The sequence below is a fragment of the Phaseolus vulgaris genome, chromosome 7 (genome assembly GCF_000499845.2).
Source record: "Phaseolus vulgaris cultivar G19833 chromosome 7, P. vulgaris v2.0, whole genome shotgun sequence".
NCBI lineage: Eukaryota > Viridiplantae > Streptophyta > Magnoliopsida > Fabales > Fabaceae > Phaseolus > Phaseolus vulgaris.
The window spans coordinates 34,665,509-34,679,957 of NC_023753.2; the positions used below are offsets into that span (position 1 = coordinate 34,665,509).

The following is a 14,449-nucleotide window of genomic DNA, read 5'->3' on the forward strand; positions in this document are numbered from 1 at the left end:
ATAATCTATGAGTGTTTGCTTACCACTCATCAGGAATTGAGCATTATTTGCAAGAGCTGGGCATTGCAGAGAAAAGCAAGTTCCAAAGCAGGGTATGATGAACCTGCCTTCTATGGTATAGACCTGTGAATATTTACTTGAATATGGAAGTTGTCAATAATTACACAATTAGAACTTACATGGAAAATTATGAACAATATTAATGTAAAAGAATAAAGATTTGAAAGTGAATAAGGAATGAAAGCAGGATAATGAATTCTGTTTATAAATCAAATGACTCAATAATATGATCCCAAGGAACCATTAACATAGGAAGTACCCAAAGGGCAACAAGTGCAGGAGCAGATGAAGCCTATGGATCAAGATTCTGAGGCCTATCTTCTTTTGGCTCACCAACTTGACCATCTATTTCACCAATAGAAGGTTCATCACCTGGCCACTTATGAATTCCCAAACTTCCAGAGCCAATATCCCAGATGTCTGATTCAGACATGCCACTTGTTACTCCAAACTCTGGAACATCTTCATAATTCATAGGATTGCCCCACAGCTCATTCCCACAGGTTGAACCAGCACCACTAAGATTGAGGTCCGAGTCCCATATGTCTTCAAGCTTGATAATGTCTTCAGTTCCAAGAGCAGAAAAATCTTGAAAGCCTTTCTCCTGGGTCAAAACCTCTGGGAATGAAGTAAAATACTCTGGAGGAAGTTCTAGACTTGGGCTCATAACACTCTTCCCTTTGTAAAGGGGGTCTTCAGCTCCAAAGCTGGATCCAATCATCATTTCTTGGGGTGGTGTGATCCCGTGCTCTGCAGCCAAATCATCTGTTACAATATTCTCAATTTGAGAAGTCAGATCTTCTGCACCTCCACTCATTTCTCCTGCCAAACACTGTGAAAGGTAGTGAGGTGACTGTTCAATGGAAACCTGACTTAGTTTTGGAGTTTCAGAAGACATGTCTATATTTCTCCAATCAGGTTGGTACCTCACTATCTGTCCTTCTTGGAGAGTTTCTACTGTTCCAGACTCATGTTGGTGCTGCTTGACAAACTTCCTTACCACTCTTGGAGAATCTATTTCTCTTTGTTCCTTCTTATGCCTAAGGCGGGCTAAAAAGGCTGGGTTTTGGATCAACTTGGCCAGGAAAGAAACCATTTGTTTCTGCCTTTGTTCTGCAGATTGGAGCCTTTGATTCACTTCTCCTGCACGGTTAGCCGTTCTTCGTTGTTCTTGCTGCAAATCAACCACCTCTTCCATCAACATAGTCCTTTCATTCCTAAGCTTTTCTATCTCAACCTCAACCTCAGACCTCCCTGCCTCAGTAGAAGATCCAATTCCAATATAGCTACCAACCTGCTGGAATTGTGTTGACCTACGTCTTTGTATGTTCTTCAGCAAGTGCTTCTTCGATCGCTGGAATGCTTCATTGAAAAACTCCCACTTGTCTGTGTCAATCTTGCGGAATCCCTGGAGACAAACACCAAGTTACCTGAGAATGTATGGAGCAGAAGCAGAAGGCCCCAAGACAAGAATGAGTAGGGGGGCATGTATGGTTTAGGTTCACCAAAACTTAGGCACTATGATCTGATAGAGAGAGGAAGCTATATTGGAGAATGCCATCTATAAATTCAGAGCAAGCTTTACACAGAGATAAGGAAAAAGTCAAAATGACACATGCCCCAGAGAACCTTGAGAACTACCTGCGGAAGATGAAATCCCTTCTAGAGGAGGGAGAATATTTCTCCTGTTGTCACTTCCAGTAGTAGTAGTGGTAATCTCTCAAAGTCTCAATCCTAACTACAATGCAATAAGTAAAAATCCAAACCATATTCTTATTACTCAATTCCATTAGTATCAGTAATAAGCATAACTAAAAATAACACACGAGACTCACAACAATACATCTCAATATAACAGCAATTACAATGGGCAGATTCAGTAGACTAAAATACTAGAGTCATGATATGCGAACACTCCATTGTTTCAAATACCTAATTAACACTTATCATTTATCTCTATCTCTCTTTCTATCACATCATATTACCTATTATAACTACATTTGTTTCCTTTTTCTCTCTCTGTATTCCTCTACTTGTCAATTATATTGGAAGTGCCCTACAATCTCTATTCAAACATTAAACTAACTCTGACTTTAACAAAGGAGAAAACACAAGCAAAGAAACCAAGGGATTGTTTGATTCTCTTCTCACTTCCTGTTCTAAAAACTGTTCTCTACATCAATTTGATAGCCATTTTTTTGTTTTCTTCAAGTACTATCCATTGAAGTACTCAGGAGACAAACTTTTCAAAAACAGAAATGTGCTCACTAGACAAACACTTTCCAATGCGATCAGGGGCTGGGACAATTTTAAAAAAAAAACTTCATTTGAAATTGGTAGACAAAACATGGCCTTACACAAAACTAAGCTTCACTCTCCCTCCCCGCTCAAGTACACTACACACCCAATCATTACAAACTCGCAAGCATTCAGAAAATCCGTGCAAGCAAAGAAACCATATTACCTGTTTAAGAAACATTACACTCCATCAAAATGCGTCAAAATTTTAAATTTATATACATTCCCAAACCCCAGTGGATACATCAACTTGACCAATCAAAGTACATACAAGTCAATCTAACCCAAATTACAAAAACACCAAAGAAAACACAACCAAGTAACTTACATATGGACCCAAAAACCAAAAACAAAAGGAACAGTTACAAAGAGATGAAAGGAAGAAGCCATGTGTGGCTCAGTGAAAGCAGAGCGAAGATACCCACATAAGTATTGAGCTGGCGAACGAAACTGGAGAAATTGTTGTGCTTGAAATGTCGCGGCAACACGATTCTGGCGAACTCCAGAGGGTCCCAGACGACGAAGCTAAAGCCCGTGGAGCCCCAGGAGATAATCGGGTCGAGAGTGGGGTCATCGACGAGGTCGAAGGTTTTGGACAAAAACGGTGGAACCGGGTTCATTTGCAGAACCTCCAAGGGCTTGGGAAAGTTGTCATCAGTGGGGTTCATTGTGAAGTGTGAAGATTAATTAAGGAATAATAATAAAGGTTTAGAGTGGAGTTTGGAGGGTAAGAAAGGGGTTATTAAAAGGGTGGGAGGGCGGTGGAGGGTGGAGGAATGGCGGTGGCAAAGGAGGGCCATTGCACAGTGAAAGTGTGAGTGTAAGAGTGCCGACTTTGATTAATATTTGAGGTTGAGGTTGGTTTGTTTCGTGGCAGTTACGTTGGTTAGTTACAACTGGGGATGGTTGATTCTTGGGGAACAGTGTTTGTGTGTTGGGACCGCGTTGTTGGGTAGATATTTTTGTCACAGACACTACTGTTTAGGTGTTTGTTGGGTTTGATTTTGTGGCATTGAGAGCGACTGGTCAAGTCAGATACTTAGTGCACAAGCCAACTCTACCACCCAATACCGGATTACTAAACTTTGCTTTTTCTTCATCTTGTCTTTTCTGCGGATTTTTCCTGGGCCCTCGCCTTTTCTTTTCTTTTATTGCAGATTATTAACAATTCTGCACAGTGCCAAGTTCTTTTCTGGTTCTTTTATTAACACTCGTGTTCTCGTTCAATAAACTAAAATTTCCAACGGGATTTTGCTACCACGTATTCCTCTTGGTTTGATTCACCAAAATTTAAAACCCGAGTCTGGTTTGAAAACCAGCAAGCTATGACTGCCACCTTTCTGTTCCATTCCATTCGCTTCTTTTATAATATTCAAACTTCTCCAAAAATACATTTTTTAATAAATTAAAATTAATTTGTATGCAGATTAAAAATAAAAAACTATAAAAAGTACATAGCTTGTTACAAATCAATTTATATATAAATGAATTTTAACTTACTAAAACTTGATGTTTCTTATTTTCTTCTTCGAACATCTCTTATGTCGAAAATATACAATGTATACTTCTTTCATCTCAAATTTTAACATTTACCGTTTGTCCCAAAATAAATAACTTTGCCCTTACAGAAACTACTTCAATCTTAATGAATTCTCTATATTATATCTTTGTTAGTTAGTCAACCACTACATGAGAAAATGACTATGGTAGTAAAATTATATCACAAAAATATGTATTATTATTCTTAGTTTATGTGTAAAAAATTTAAACTGCAGATAATTTAATACCAAGGGAGTAACTAATAAACACTAGCTGTACATTAACAGATATTTTCTTCAATGCTCCCATTTTGTGTAAAACGATTTTTTCAATTAAGAGGTTTTTATTGAAAATTCTAGAATGACTAGTAATTATAAAAAAACCAAGAAAAATGCGGCGTGAGTACAATGAGTGGCGTGGGACTGAGTATAATAAAGGATGCTCATTCCAGCAGGAGGGTCAGAAAGACATTAATACCAAAATAGCGTATATATATTGATATAAGGAGGGACCAGTTTTGAAAGGAGTCCTACCACGGAATTGATTCAGGTAGAGAGAGAGAGTCTCTTCATTGATTCAGGCACAAAAATGTAAAACACCGCTGGCAAAGCTGCTTATCATTAACTGAATGTAATTACAATGGAGGAATTTTTTTACATACAAAACTATGGAAGGAGAAAAATAAAATATTTCTCAGTAAAATTACAAGATCACCTAATCAACCAATTTTGTCGGAACAATGAAGATGGAGTATCCTTGCTCTGGGTCGGAAATCAGTTTAAAGAAATATACAATTGACTCTGCAACCAAAAGAGACATGAACAAGTATTAGTTTGACCAAGAGGTAAGTCACACGATCAACAAGCCACAATGAATAAATATAAACTCTAACTATATTTTGATCCAGCTGTAACTACGCTTAGCATGATTAATTCTCTTACCCGAAAGTTGTGTATGATAAGAGAAAATCAATATTTCCACTAGAAAATTGACAGTGCCAAAGCACAAACTAACATTGAGAAATATTAAGTCCCATCTAGATTTAGTGTTGGCAAGAAAACCTTTATGGAATTCGACACGTACCTAGGACAACTAAAAATAGTGTAATCTTGTTAGATATCAAGATCGATAAAATCCTGTCATATGTGCATGAAAAGCAACTTGGTGTTCCATTCAGGTGAGTAATGACATGTTCGGACGACCAGGTTGAGGTGTAGGGGGTTTGAGCAATGGCCTCAAAGAATCCATAATACTCGCAAAAGAAGGTCGTTTCCAAGGCTCACTGTAGTAAACAATGTAAATCAATAAAACATTTTGATAGAATATTTAATTGAAATACATAAAAGCAAAAAATGCATCTGAACTTACTTAGCCCAGCAACCCTCGATTAGGGCAGCTACTTGGGGATTCACATCACGTGGGATCTCAAGTCTTTTTCCCTTAAAACCAACAGCTGCCACAACCTACAGACCAATATGAATTTGTGAACATTGAAGCAAAATAAATAAATATGTAGTAGAAACATAATAGTGTGTGACCCTTCGCCCAGACCACTCTCCTTAAACCTGGAGTGTATTTTTACACTTATCTCTGTGTATGCAAACGCAACCAAAGCAAGCGCGATAACAATGACTGACCACATACTAAAAGGTATAAAAAAAATTCTTCCATTCAGCCACAACCTTAAACAGTATACCCATCATTGTTGACTTGTCAAATACATGCTCCAACCAATATACATTTCTTGCAATCATTTTTAGATTTGTATTCCTTGCCACATGCTATTCCAATTTCATACTACATATTCTTACGGCTATTCATTTCACATAAGTTTCATAAATGCTGAAACAATATAATTACAACAAAAGTACTAAGCATAAACATACAGCAATTTCCTGTATAACAGTTATAAAATAAACCTGTGCTGGATTTAAATTAACCCATGGCTGTTGCAATGTTGCAAGCTCCCATAAGATTACACCAAAGCTGTAAATATCTGACTTCTCATTTGATGGCTCATCACGAAGAACCTCTGGAGCCATCCACTCGGGCTATGGGAGGAAAAGGAGAAAAATTAAATGTACCTCTCAAACAAACATAAGATGTAAAAAACAAAAATATCTGAAGCCGATGAGAACTTACAGTCCCAGCAGCTGACTTAGATGAGAGAAACGTATTGGCCTTCAGACGGGAAAGCCCAAAATCACAAACCTACAAAGTAGGCAATACCATTAATAGGGGGAAAAACCTCCACATATGTCCAAGAAAACAGATCAACCCCTCCCACTCACCAGCCCCAATAAAAAAAAAAAAAAACTCGCCCAGACAAATTATTACCAACACACCGCACATGTTATCATAATAAATGGCTTTTCAACAACTTCACAAATTTGCACCAAAACATACACAACTAATTACCAGAAGGCTGAAACTTCTATCAGAATAGAGCAGGTTTAGAACTAAACTCAATCTTCCACCAGTTCAAAAATGTCCAGATGAAACCAAAATACTAAATTATCACTAGAATGTACCAAGAAAACAAGTATTGATTACTATTTCAAGAAAAAAATCAAATCAATAGTTTATTCGTCTAGCTCCATTTCTCTAGAAAATCTAAAAGAGCAGTCAAGCTATGTGGAACCAGAAGGGTGTTCCTAATGGGATGACGTACAAAATTTTAAAGGACAGGTGGGAGAAGGTTGCTCGGTCCCTAGATGAAACCTGGGATAGCCAGGCATCCTAGCAACTGAGCAAATATAACATCTTACTACATTCAAGCTATGCTAGAACAAAAAAGATGTAAACATAGATGACTAATTATAGCGTTGCATCAATGCAATGCTATCTGCAAGAGAAATGGAAATCTACTGCCATGGCTGACAAAATGATTTAAATGAAACTCTTAAGACTATTTGTATTTGGTATACTAGAGAAAACTTCATTCCTACCTTCACTGTATATTTTTTGTCAACGAGAAGGTTTGGAGATTTCAGATCTCTGTGAACAATGGGAGGATTACGTTTATGAAGATAATTCATCCCCTTTGCCTGCAAATGAAAAAATAACATGGATATCAAAGAATACAAAGATTATGAAATTACAATTTCAAAAAATAATAACCAGAACAGTAGAGTTTATTTTATAAATGCATACCACATCATAAGCCATACTAAGCCTACGCCTCTCATCCAACACCTCTTTGGCACCAGATCTATGCAACAGCCTATATAAGCTACCCCTGCACTTCCGTCAAAAACTCTTAGATCTCAAGGTCTAAATATCCTATAATCCTATATAGCCTTGAAAAACTTCACTCTTTCAGGGAAAAGGATGTAGAACAGGTAGAGGAGTACAACCTTGACAAATATTCCGTGACAATTGATAAGTTAGGGGGCTGTGTGACTGCCCCCATAAACAAAACAATGTTTGGATGCCGCAAACGTTTCATTATTGAAACCTACAAAGAGAAGCGAAAACACAGCTCAAATAAGCAACAGGCAAATATCTAAAAAACACAATATAAAGCATGCTTAGGATTTCAAGCATACCTCCCTCAGGAACTCCTGGAAGCGCTCAGCATGAAAATCCTGTTCCATCAAAATTTTCACAGCAACATCCTGCAATTGATTGTTTTGAAGGATGTAAGAACAGAAAAACTAAAAGACAAACAGGGTTGAAAGGAAGAGGGAAGCATAAGAAAAATGTGTGAAACACTATTTCTGTTTCAAGCTTCAATGAAGCAATCCTGGAAAATACACAATCCTCACGGATGATATATATAATATAACCCCCTCGGCCCCAACACATACTCATTCGAAATGATGACACAAATATGGCTAAAAAACATGAAAACAAAAGAGCATAAGCCCAAAATATCTAACACTTTGGCAACATTATTTAAGGCTCCATTTGTTTGCTGAAAATAAAATGCTTGATGGAAATAGCTCCATGAGCAACAAAACACCTAATCCTCTTGGCAGATGACATTTTTTCAAATAAACTCCTCGTCTTTCGATGGGCAACTCAATTAGAAAACAGAAATTGTATATTATTGTTACTGATGGCTGGGCTTGTACTAGATGTGCATTGGGCGGAGCCTATAAGGATAATTCTTATTAATACTATTTAAGGAGTAACATTGGGCAGGACTTCTGTTTGTATTAGTTTTACTATACTTGTCTTTGGCATAGATTATTAAGCATAAATAGGAGTAAACAACTTAAGGGCCGGTATATCATATAACAATATGTCAATTATACAGCTTATTATTACTCTCTCTATTCACTTTTCATTCATTCCCTGAAATTTTAACAGGAACAATTCAAACAACCACATGCTGGCCAATTTATAAAGCATCAATTAGAGAGAGAGAGAGAGAAGGAGAGAGAGGCTTACTGAGCCATTCCACTCAGCACGATGTACAGTTCCAAAAGAACCTGAAATACAATGGGCCACTTTCAATTTAATGACTATCGATACTAATTACAAAAGTCATGCCAGTACAAGAAGCACGTTACTAATTCATTACTGATCTTTTAGTTAGGAGAAGAGCTTGGTGATTAACTTGGTTTGGGAGAAGCAAGGAAAAAATTGTGTTTGTGTGGAATATGCGATTGGATGTAACACTTTGAATTCTTTTATTTAATGATCTACCCATAAAGCCCTTAATGGAAGGCCCCGATCAAATGTGCATATGGATTGGAGACTGCACAACTGAGATGGCTTCCTTTTTTTAGTTTCCTTCTTTTCTACTATCATTACTTTATATTCTCTTTTCTCTATCCAATAGTATGGCTATTTTTGTCCCCAAGACATTCAAAAGCAAAAGTTGTGACTTATAAAGGAGGAGATATACCTGACCCAATTTTCTCTCTTAAAACAAGATCACTCCACGGGATGTCCAAATCCTCCATGTCAAGCGTAAGCTCTCGAGTATGTTTACTAGGAATCAGTTGACTTCCTTCAATAAACCTCTTGCCCTCAATCATGTCATCATTAGTATTTGTAAGTGCTAACGGGGTAGGTATACCAACAGGACGCTTATGCTTTATTGGTGGTGGATACTTTCCCACTGTCGAGTCTACAATGTTCTGAGGAGCATCACATGGTAGATATGTTTCAGAAAATTGTTCACGTGTACTCAGATGAGAATCTTGGGGATGGAGAGGAAGGTGGGAACTTCTATTGCTGTCTGTTGAAATTGGCCTGGGGTTATTCCTGTCTTTGTACTTCCCATCAAACTGCTCTGAAATAGAGAATCCAGAACTTCCATTAGCAACTAGTTCAAATTTAGAGGATGACAAGCACAACTACAACTAATGTCCAACATGCAACATGAACATTTATTCAAAGAACACGATTTTTGGCACTATTTCAGATGTTGATTTAATTGCAAATTTACCAAACATTAAATAAAAATTCACTCAAATTTCATCCTGTAGACAGACTATATTATGTTAGCCGCTGTTCATCACAATAAATCAAGAATTTTGTAAAGATATTCAACAGACTTGACCAAGTAACGTGAACTGTTCTTCCAATTCTACAATACAGAACTCAACTTAAAAGGAACATCATATAGCACAAACATCAAAGAGAAAAAAACATTATGCTTTTGTAGTAGACATCACATTCTTGCAATTTACAAGTTTAGAAAAACCATGTCAACTAATTGTAGTGAACATATGAACGACAAAATTACAGACACCAGCCATCTAATCTCTTAGTGCATATAAATTGATTAAAACAACAAAAGGACAGAATTCAATGGAAAAAAACGAGAGTTTTAATTTAACACACTAATATATAGGTTTTTAAGCAAATTAATTATGGAGTATGGCAGGCATAGCAGATTTAACACCAGAAACTGATAGTCTAATAATTATCTGAAGCCAGGACCTATTACAGGTAAAAAAAATCTACTCCAGAGCAGAATGCTGCTCCTCAGAAAAGATATCTTCTTCACATACAATTAAAGCCAAAAGTAATTGCGAAAACTAACTCCTCACTCTTTCCTCCCCATGACCTTCCCCCTACATGGGATCTATGGCTCTATGCCAGTACAAAACTAACTCTTCCAACTTAGATGACCAAGTCTGGCGGCCTACTTCTTTTCCCTAACATGAACCTTCCAAATTTTGGTCTTCTTGACCACTCAACCCTATCACAGAGTAACTAGCTTAAAGCAAATGATTTCATCATTCATTAAAAAAATAGAAATCAAAACGAAAAAATGAGGGACTACTGCATCTTAAATTATTAATAATTGCAACAATAGGCCATTAACAGGATCTTTCAAGATGTGAAAACAACAATAAAGCATTCCCAGATACAGAATATCATAAAGTAATAGGAAATATGAATATAACCTGCAGAACTGTTGTCAAAGACGAGCTCAAGAGACAGACAGTCCGAGAAATACTGTTTGGCCAGTGACCTGAAATCAATGGTAGGTTCAGCTGGTTTAAGTCGTGGAAAGCGCAAGGGTGAAGAAAATGAGATGGAAGTTGGACCATTGAGCAAGGAATCAGGCTCAGATAAGTGTCCTGGCTTTCCAATTAAATCAACAAGATATTCCCTGTATTTAGATTATGTCAGATGAGAGGTGTCAAGAATATTACTATTAAGAAGCATATATTTAAAATGTTAATTTATATAATGCTCACAGAATGTTAACCATTTAAATAATGTCCTTTTCCATGGTCATCATAACTCACGGAAACTAATTTTTTCACTGCAGCTCTACTCAAAGAAAAATGCGTTTAGCAATAAAGCACATACCTCTCGAGCCCAAATCGTACAAGACAAGATGAGGCATCATCCCTTTTGCAATATTTACAGCCCTTTGCAATTCGACATGGCAAATCAATGGCGTCAGCTAGTACCTGGAAATATTGAGTATAAAGCAAGTCATTTAAAAACAACTTAAACACAGTTGCATGCACTAAAGCAGCAAACAAAAACAAGTCATCATGCACAATCACAGCCTTAACCCCCTAAGAAAAGTGAAGCCTTACTTTGAATAATATAGCACGATGCCTGCAGAGGCCAACAGATAGACTACCTATAGGAATAACAACAGATCCTAGGCAATCTTTAAGATCATTACTGCAATCCCTCCAGATGGAAACAAGATTATCCTCCCCAACAGAAGCTGATCCCCTTGTTAAAGCAATAAAACACAGTTAGACTGACATGACCAGTCAAAAACTTAAATAGGTCAAGCCATGAATGTCAATGAGGCTCACCCCATACGGTTGCAAACCAGCTTGGAAAGCTGATCTACAACATCTGAAGTTGTTATGCTGCTACAAGAAATGTTATGAGCTCTATTTTGCAGATCTCTTAAGCTGGGGTCACTGTTTTGATCTACCAAAACTACTTCAACTGAAGAAACAATGCTGGGATTCACAGACTTCAGCATATCAACTGAAGGAATTCGGCCATTTTCATGCAGATCAGTACACACAGTCCATACAAAGGAATCCATCCCGTGAATCAAGTAAAAGCCATCTGGAATTTTGTCAGAGTATGACAGACAGCCATTCACCTGATGCATGTTATTAATAAGACACAAAATTAACAATTGAATGTGTACCAAATATCAATTAGTGCATCAAGTCTGTCAAAATGAAAAACTTCCAGTTTCCTTTCTCAACTTTCTAGGAAAAAACAAAAGAAAGTTTTTAAAAGGAAAATAGAAGTAAAATAAAGAGTGGAGGGATAATTTTTCTTCTTAAACTTAATTCATATAACTCAAGAATCAGGTTTCAACTTCATCTCTGAGAAATTACAATAGTACTACTTAGTGGCAATTTCCTCAAGAAAGACCAAGTACCCTCTGCTCCCCCACAATAGCGCCAATATATAATTTAACATTCCGAAGCTCCTTAAAACATTACATTTTTCAATATTGAATTTTTATGCAGTGCAACAACAAGAAAATAACTCGAGAAGGAACAATATGATAGGCACACAATAAGAGGATACCCAGCCCAAAATTCACAGCAATTATCAAACAGTTTCCCCCAAGGAGCAGATGCCAGAGGGTAGAAGAGAAAAGCATAAAGGAACCTGATACCCATTAGACTTCAACACTGTAATTGAAAATCCAACTACGTCCTTTCAGACAAACAAAACATAACTTCTTAAGAAGATTTTTGTTAGGAATTAAATGGAATGAAAAGAATAGAAAATAGGAGAAACATCTTTGCTACAAGGGTTTCCCCATAACAAAGGGCATAAGCTCAATCAACAGCAGATACAAGATATATCCTCCGTTCCCCTTAATTACTCCTGCTCATATCTAACTAATTTCTTTTACTGACTGATGTATTCAAACTTCCAGTAACTAACTTTTCCTTCACCTCCATCTAACTTCAAATGATTATGTACTAATGCAATTCCCTTCCTTCCATTCAAACTACAATTTTTAAACTCCTCCAGTCACTCATGGCAAAGGACCAGCAGTCTGAATGAACTTCTAAAAGTTTGCAACCATTAACCAAAATTTGATTGATCCTCCAGTTGGCGCAGACTACAAAACCTACATAATATAAATTCAACAATTTGCAGAGAATCACATCAATCATAGAACCACTGCAGCTTCACTTCTTGCTACGTTACAATGCACTTAATAAGGTTTATCGGAGACAAAATAGACCCATGCCCACTCACACTTTACACTATCCAAGAACACCTCACGTGAAATCCATCACCGGAATTCCCAACCACAATCCAACCCAAGTGAAAACAGAGAGGCACAAGGATCAACGTACCCAAAACCTATGCGAAACCGCCTCCGCCGATGACGAGAGTCGCAAGGCCCCATCGTCCGGCATCGGATCGAGGAAATTGGGATCATCCGCGCACGTGGCATCCGACGAGAGACGCAGCGCGAGCGCGAGCTGCAGCTGGTAGCTCTCCTCCGTCTGCTGTGCCCAGCTCTTCCCGAAGGACCCCGCGATCCTCGCCGGAGCATCGGAGAACTTGCTCCGCTCGTCGTGGAAATAGCCGAAGGCGTCAACGTCACTGGCCGCTGCCGTAGACAGCGTCGGAGCGTAAAAGTCGCCGCCGCCGGAGAGCGAGCTCTCGCCGTAGCTGCTCCCGCTGGACTGCCTCTGCAGGCCGACCGAGGAGTACAGGTTTCCGATCCGGTTGGCCCCCTGCTGACCCGCCCTGTGATCGGCGATGAGGTCCCACTCGGATACGCGGTCCAACTTGCCCGCGCGGCCGGTCTTTCCGTCGCCCGAGGAGGACGGTGCGGAGGCGCCGGAAAACTGGTCGTCAGGAAATTGGCTGAGGAGCGAGTAGTTGGATCTTCTAGCAGGCATTTCCATCGCAGTAGGTTCACAAAACCCTAAAACTCGCCATTAGTTTTTGCGCGGTTTTCTGTTTTGGTATTCTTCTCTCTTTCTTTTTCTCTGTCTCTGTCTCTGTCTCTTTCTCTTTCTCTTTCTCTCACTGTAACTACAAGCAGGTGTGACCCCTGTATCACTCAGAATGTTGAATTAGTCCTCTCTCTCTCTCTCTCTCAAATTCTATGTCGGAGAGAAATCAACGAGCCCTGCCTTTTCTTTAATCGGTGGTGCAGTCGTAATTACATTCCTTAAACTTCCTTTTCACCTTAATCTTACAAATCATCATCACTTGTGTCTTAACTATCCATTCACAAAATTCGTAATTAATAAATAGTTATTCAAATTTTGTGGGATAAGCTTTTTCCTAAACATTTATAGGAATGTACTTGACAAAATCACTATTCAATCAAAAATAATAATAATTAATAAGCAGATATCAAATTTTGTTTGGATAAATGTTTCATAAACATTTATGAATAATGTATTGATCAGATATTTCAAAAACTTATAAATTAATTTTACTAATTTATAAATTAATTTGATCAAACTTTCTTAGTACGTGAACTTATTCTCAAAAGTTACTTTAAGTGTGATGAAAATGAGTTAACAAACTTATAGTTTTTTAGTTACTATCAGTAGCTTTACGACCTTCACAATATTATAAGCTGTAAGCACTCTTTATTAAATATATTAAAAAGTCATATATTTTTTCTTAAATTAAAATTTGTTGTGTTTGACTTAATAATTAATAAAACATTCCAATTTTAAATTTTTTAAAATTATTCAAACATAAATCTCTTTTCTTAATATATAACTTAAAAGATAATTCAAATATTGATTTATAATGTTATATTTATATAATTCTTATCATTTTTCAACAATTATCTCCTTTCAACGTAATTTACTTAAACAAAACACAAATCAATTAAATACACAAATTAATATTTTTGTTATATTTAATACCTACATTCAATCAATTAAACAAACAAAAAAAATAGTTAAAGCAAAAATTGTTTCGCTGTAGTAAAAATTGTTTTGTTTGAACGAAATATTATTCTTTTAAGTAAAAATAGGATCAGGGTAAAAATTGAGTTTCGGTTTTATATATATTTTTTTCCCATAAAATCCTTTGTTTTGATAAAAAAATCATAAAACAAAATTATACAATAAATTTTTTTTTTCCAAAATCAATT

The 14,449-nt window shown here is 37.1% G+C and overlaps 2 protein-coding genes across 3 annotated transcripts; both read right to left on the minus strand.

Moving 5' to 3' along the window:
- Positions 1-233: 233 nt before the first annotated feature.
- Positions 234-3,717, minus strand: LOC137830292 (heat stress transcription factor A-3). Of its 2 annotated transcripts, none has more exons than XM_068637552.1 (2): positions 2,784-3,363; positions 234-1,468 (listed from the first exon to the last, which is right to left on the minus strand). In XM_068637552.1, exons 1-2 carry the CDS (start codon positions 3,024-3,026, stop codon positions 353-355), a joined length of 1,359 nt encoding a protein of 452 aa, XP_068493653.1. In that variant the 5' UTR covers positions 3,027-3,363; the 3' UTR covers positions 234-352. The 2 variants fall into 2 exon arrangements, 1 of the variants encoding a protein (XP_068493653.1); XR_011084197.1 differs by having other exon boundaries at positions 1,419-1,468; positions 1,702-3,717.
- Positions 3,718-4,486: 769 nt separating this feature from the next.
- On the minus strand, positions 4,487-13,644 carry LOC137830293 (serine/threonine-protein kinase CTR1). The gene is made up of 16 exons (XM_068637553.1): positions 12,675-13,644; positions 11,145-11,446; positions 10,914-11,058; positions 10,678-10,781; positions 10,266-10,474; positions 8,753-9,142; positions 8,293-8,333; positions 7,446-7,514; positions 7,254-7,354; positions 7,051-7,135; positions 6,846-6,944; positions 6,040-6,108; positions 5,817-5,948; positions 5,266-5,360; positions 4,981-5,179; positions 4,487-4,697 (listed from the first exon to the last, which is right to left on the minus strand). The coding sequence occupies exons 1-15, from the start codon at positions 13,233-13,235 to the stop codon at positions 5,071-5,073; spliced, it is 2,511 nt and encodes an 836-aa protein (XP_068493654.1). The 5' UTR covers positions 13,236-13,644; the 3' UTR covers positions 4,487-4,697; positions 4,981-5,070.
- Between the last annotated feature and the right edge of the window lie 805 nt (positions 13,645-14,449).

Excerpts from the sequence above, each read along its gene's own strand:
- LOC137830293 (XM_068637553.1), bottom strand. The coding sequence starts at position 13,235 with ATGGAAATGCCTGCTAGAAGATCCAACTACTCGCTCCTCAGCCAATTT. Across the intron at positions 7,515-8,292 it reads GTGCTGAGTGGAATGGCTCA|GATGTTGCTGTGAAAATTTT; the intron begins GTAAGCCTCTCT and ends AATCAATTGCAG. Across the intron at positions 5,180-5,265 it reads ATCGAGGGTTGCTGGGCTAA|TGAGCCTTGGAAACGACCTT; the intron begins GTAAGTTCAGAT and ends TGTTTACTACAG.
- LOC137830292 (XM_068637552.1), bottom strand. The coding sequence starts at position 3,026 with ATGAACCCCACTGATGACAACTTTCCCAAGCCCTTGGAGGTTCTGCAA. Across the intron at positions 1,469-2,783 it reads TTCGCCAGCTCAATACTTAT|GGATTCCGCAAGATTGACAC; the intron begins GTGGGTATCTTC and ends GTTTGTCTCCAG.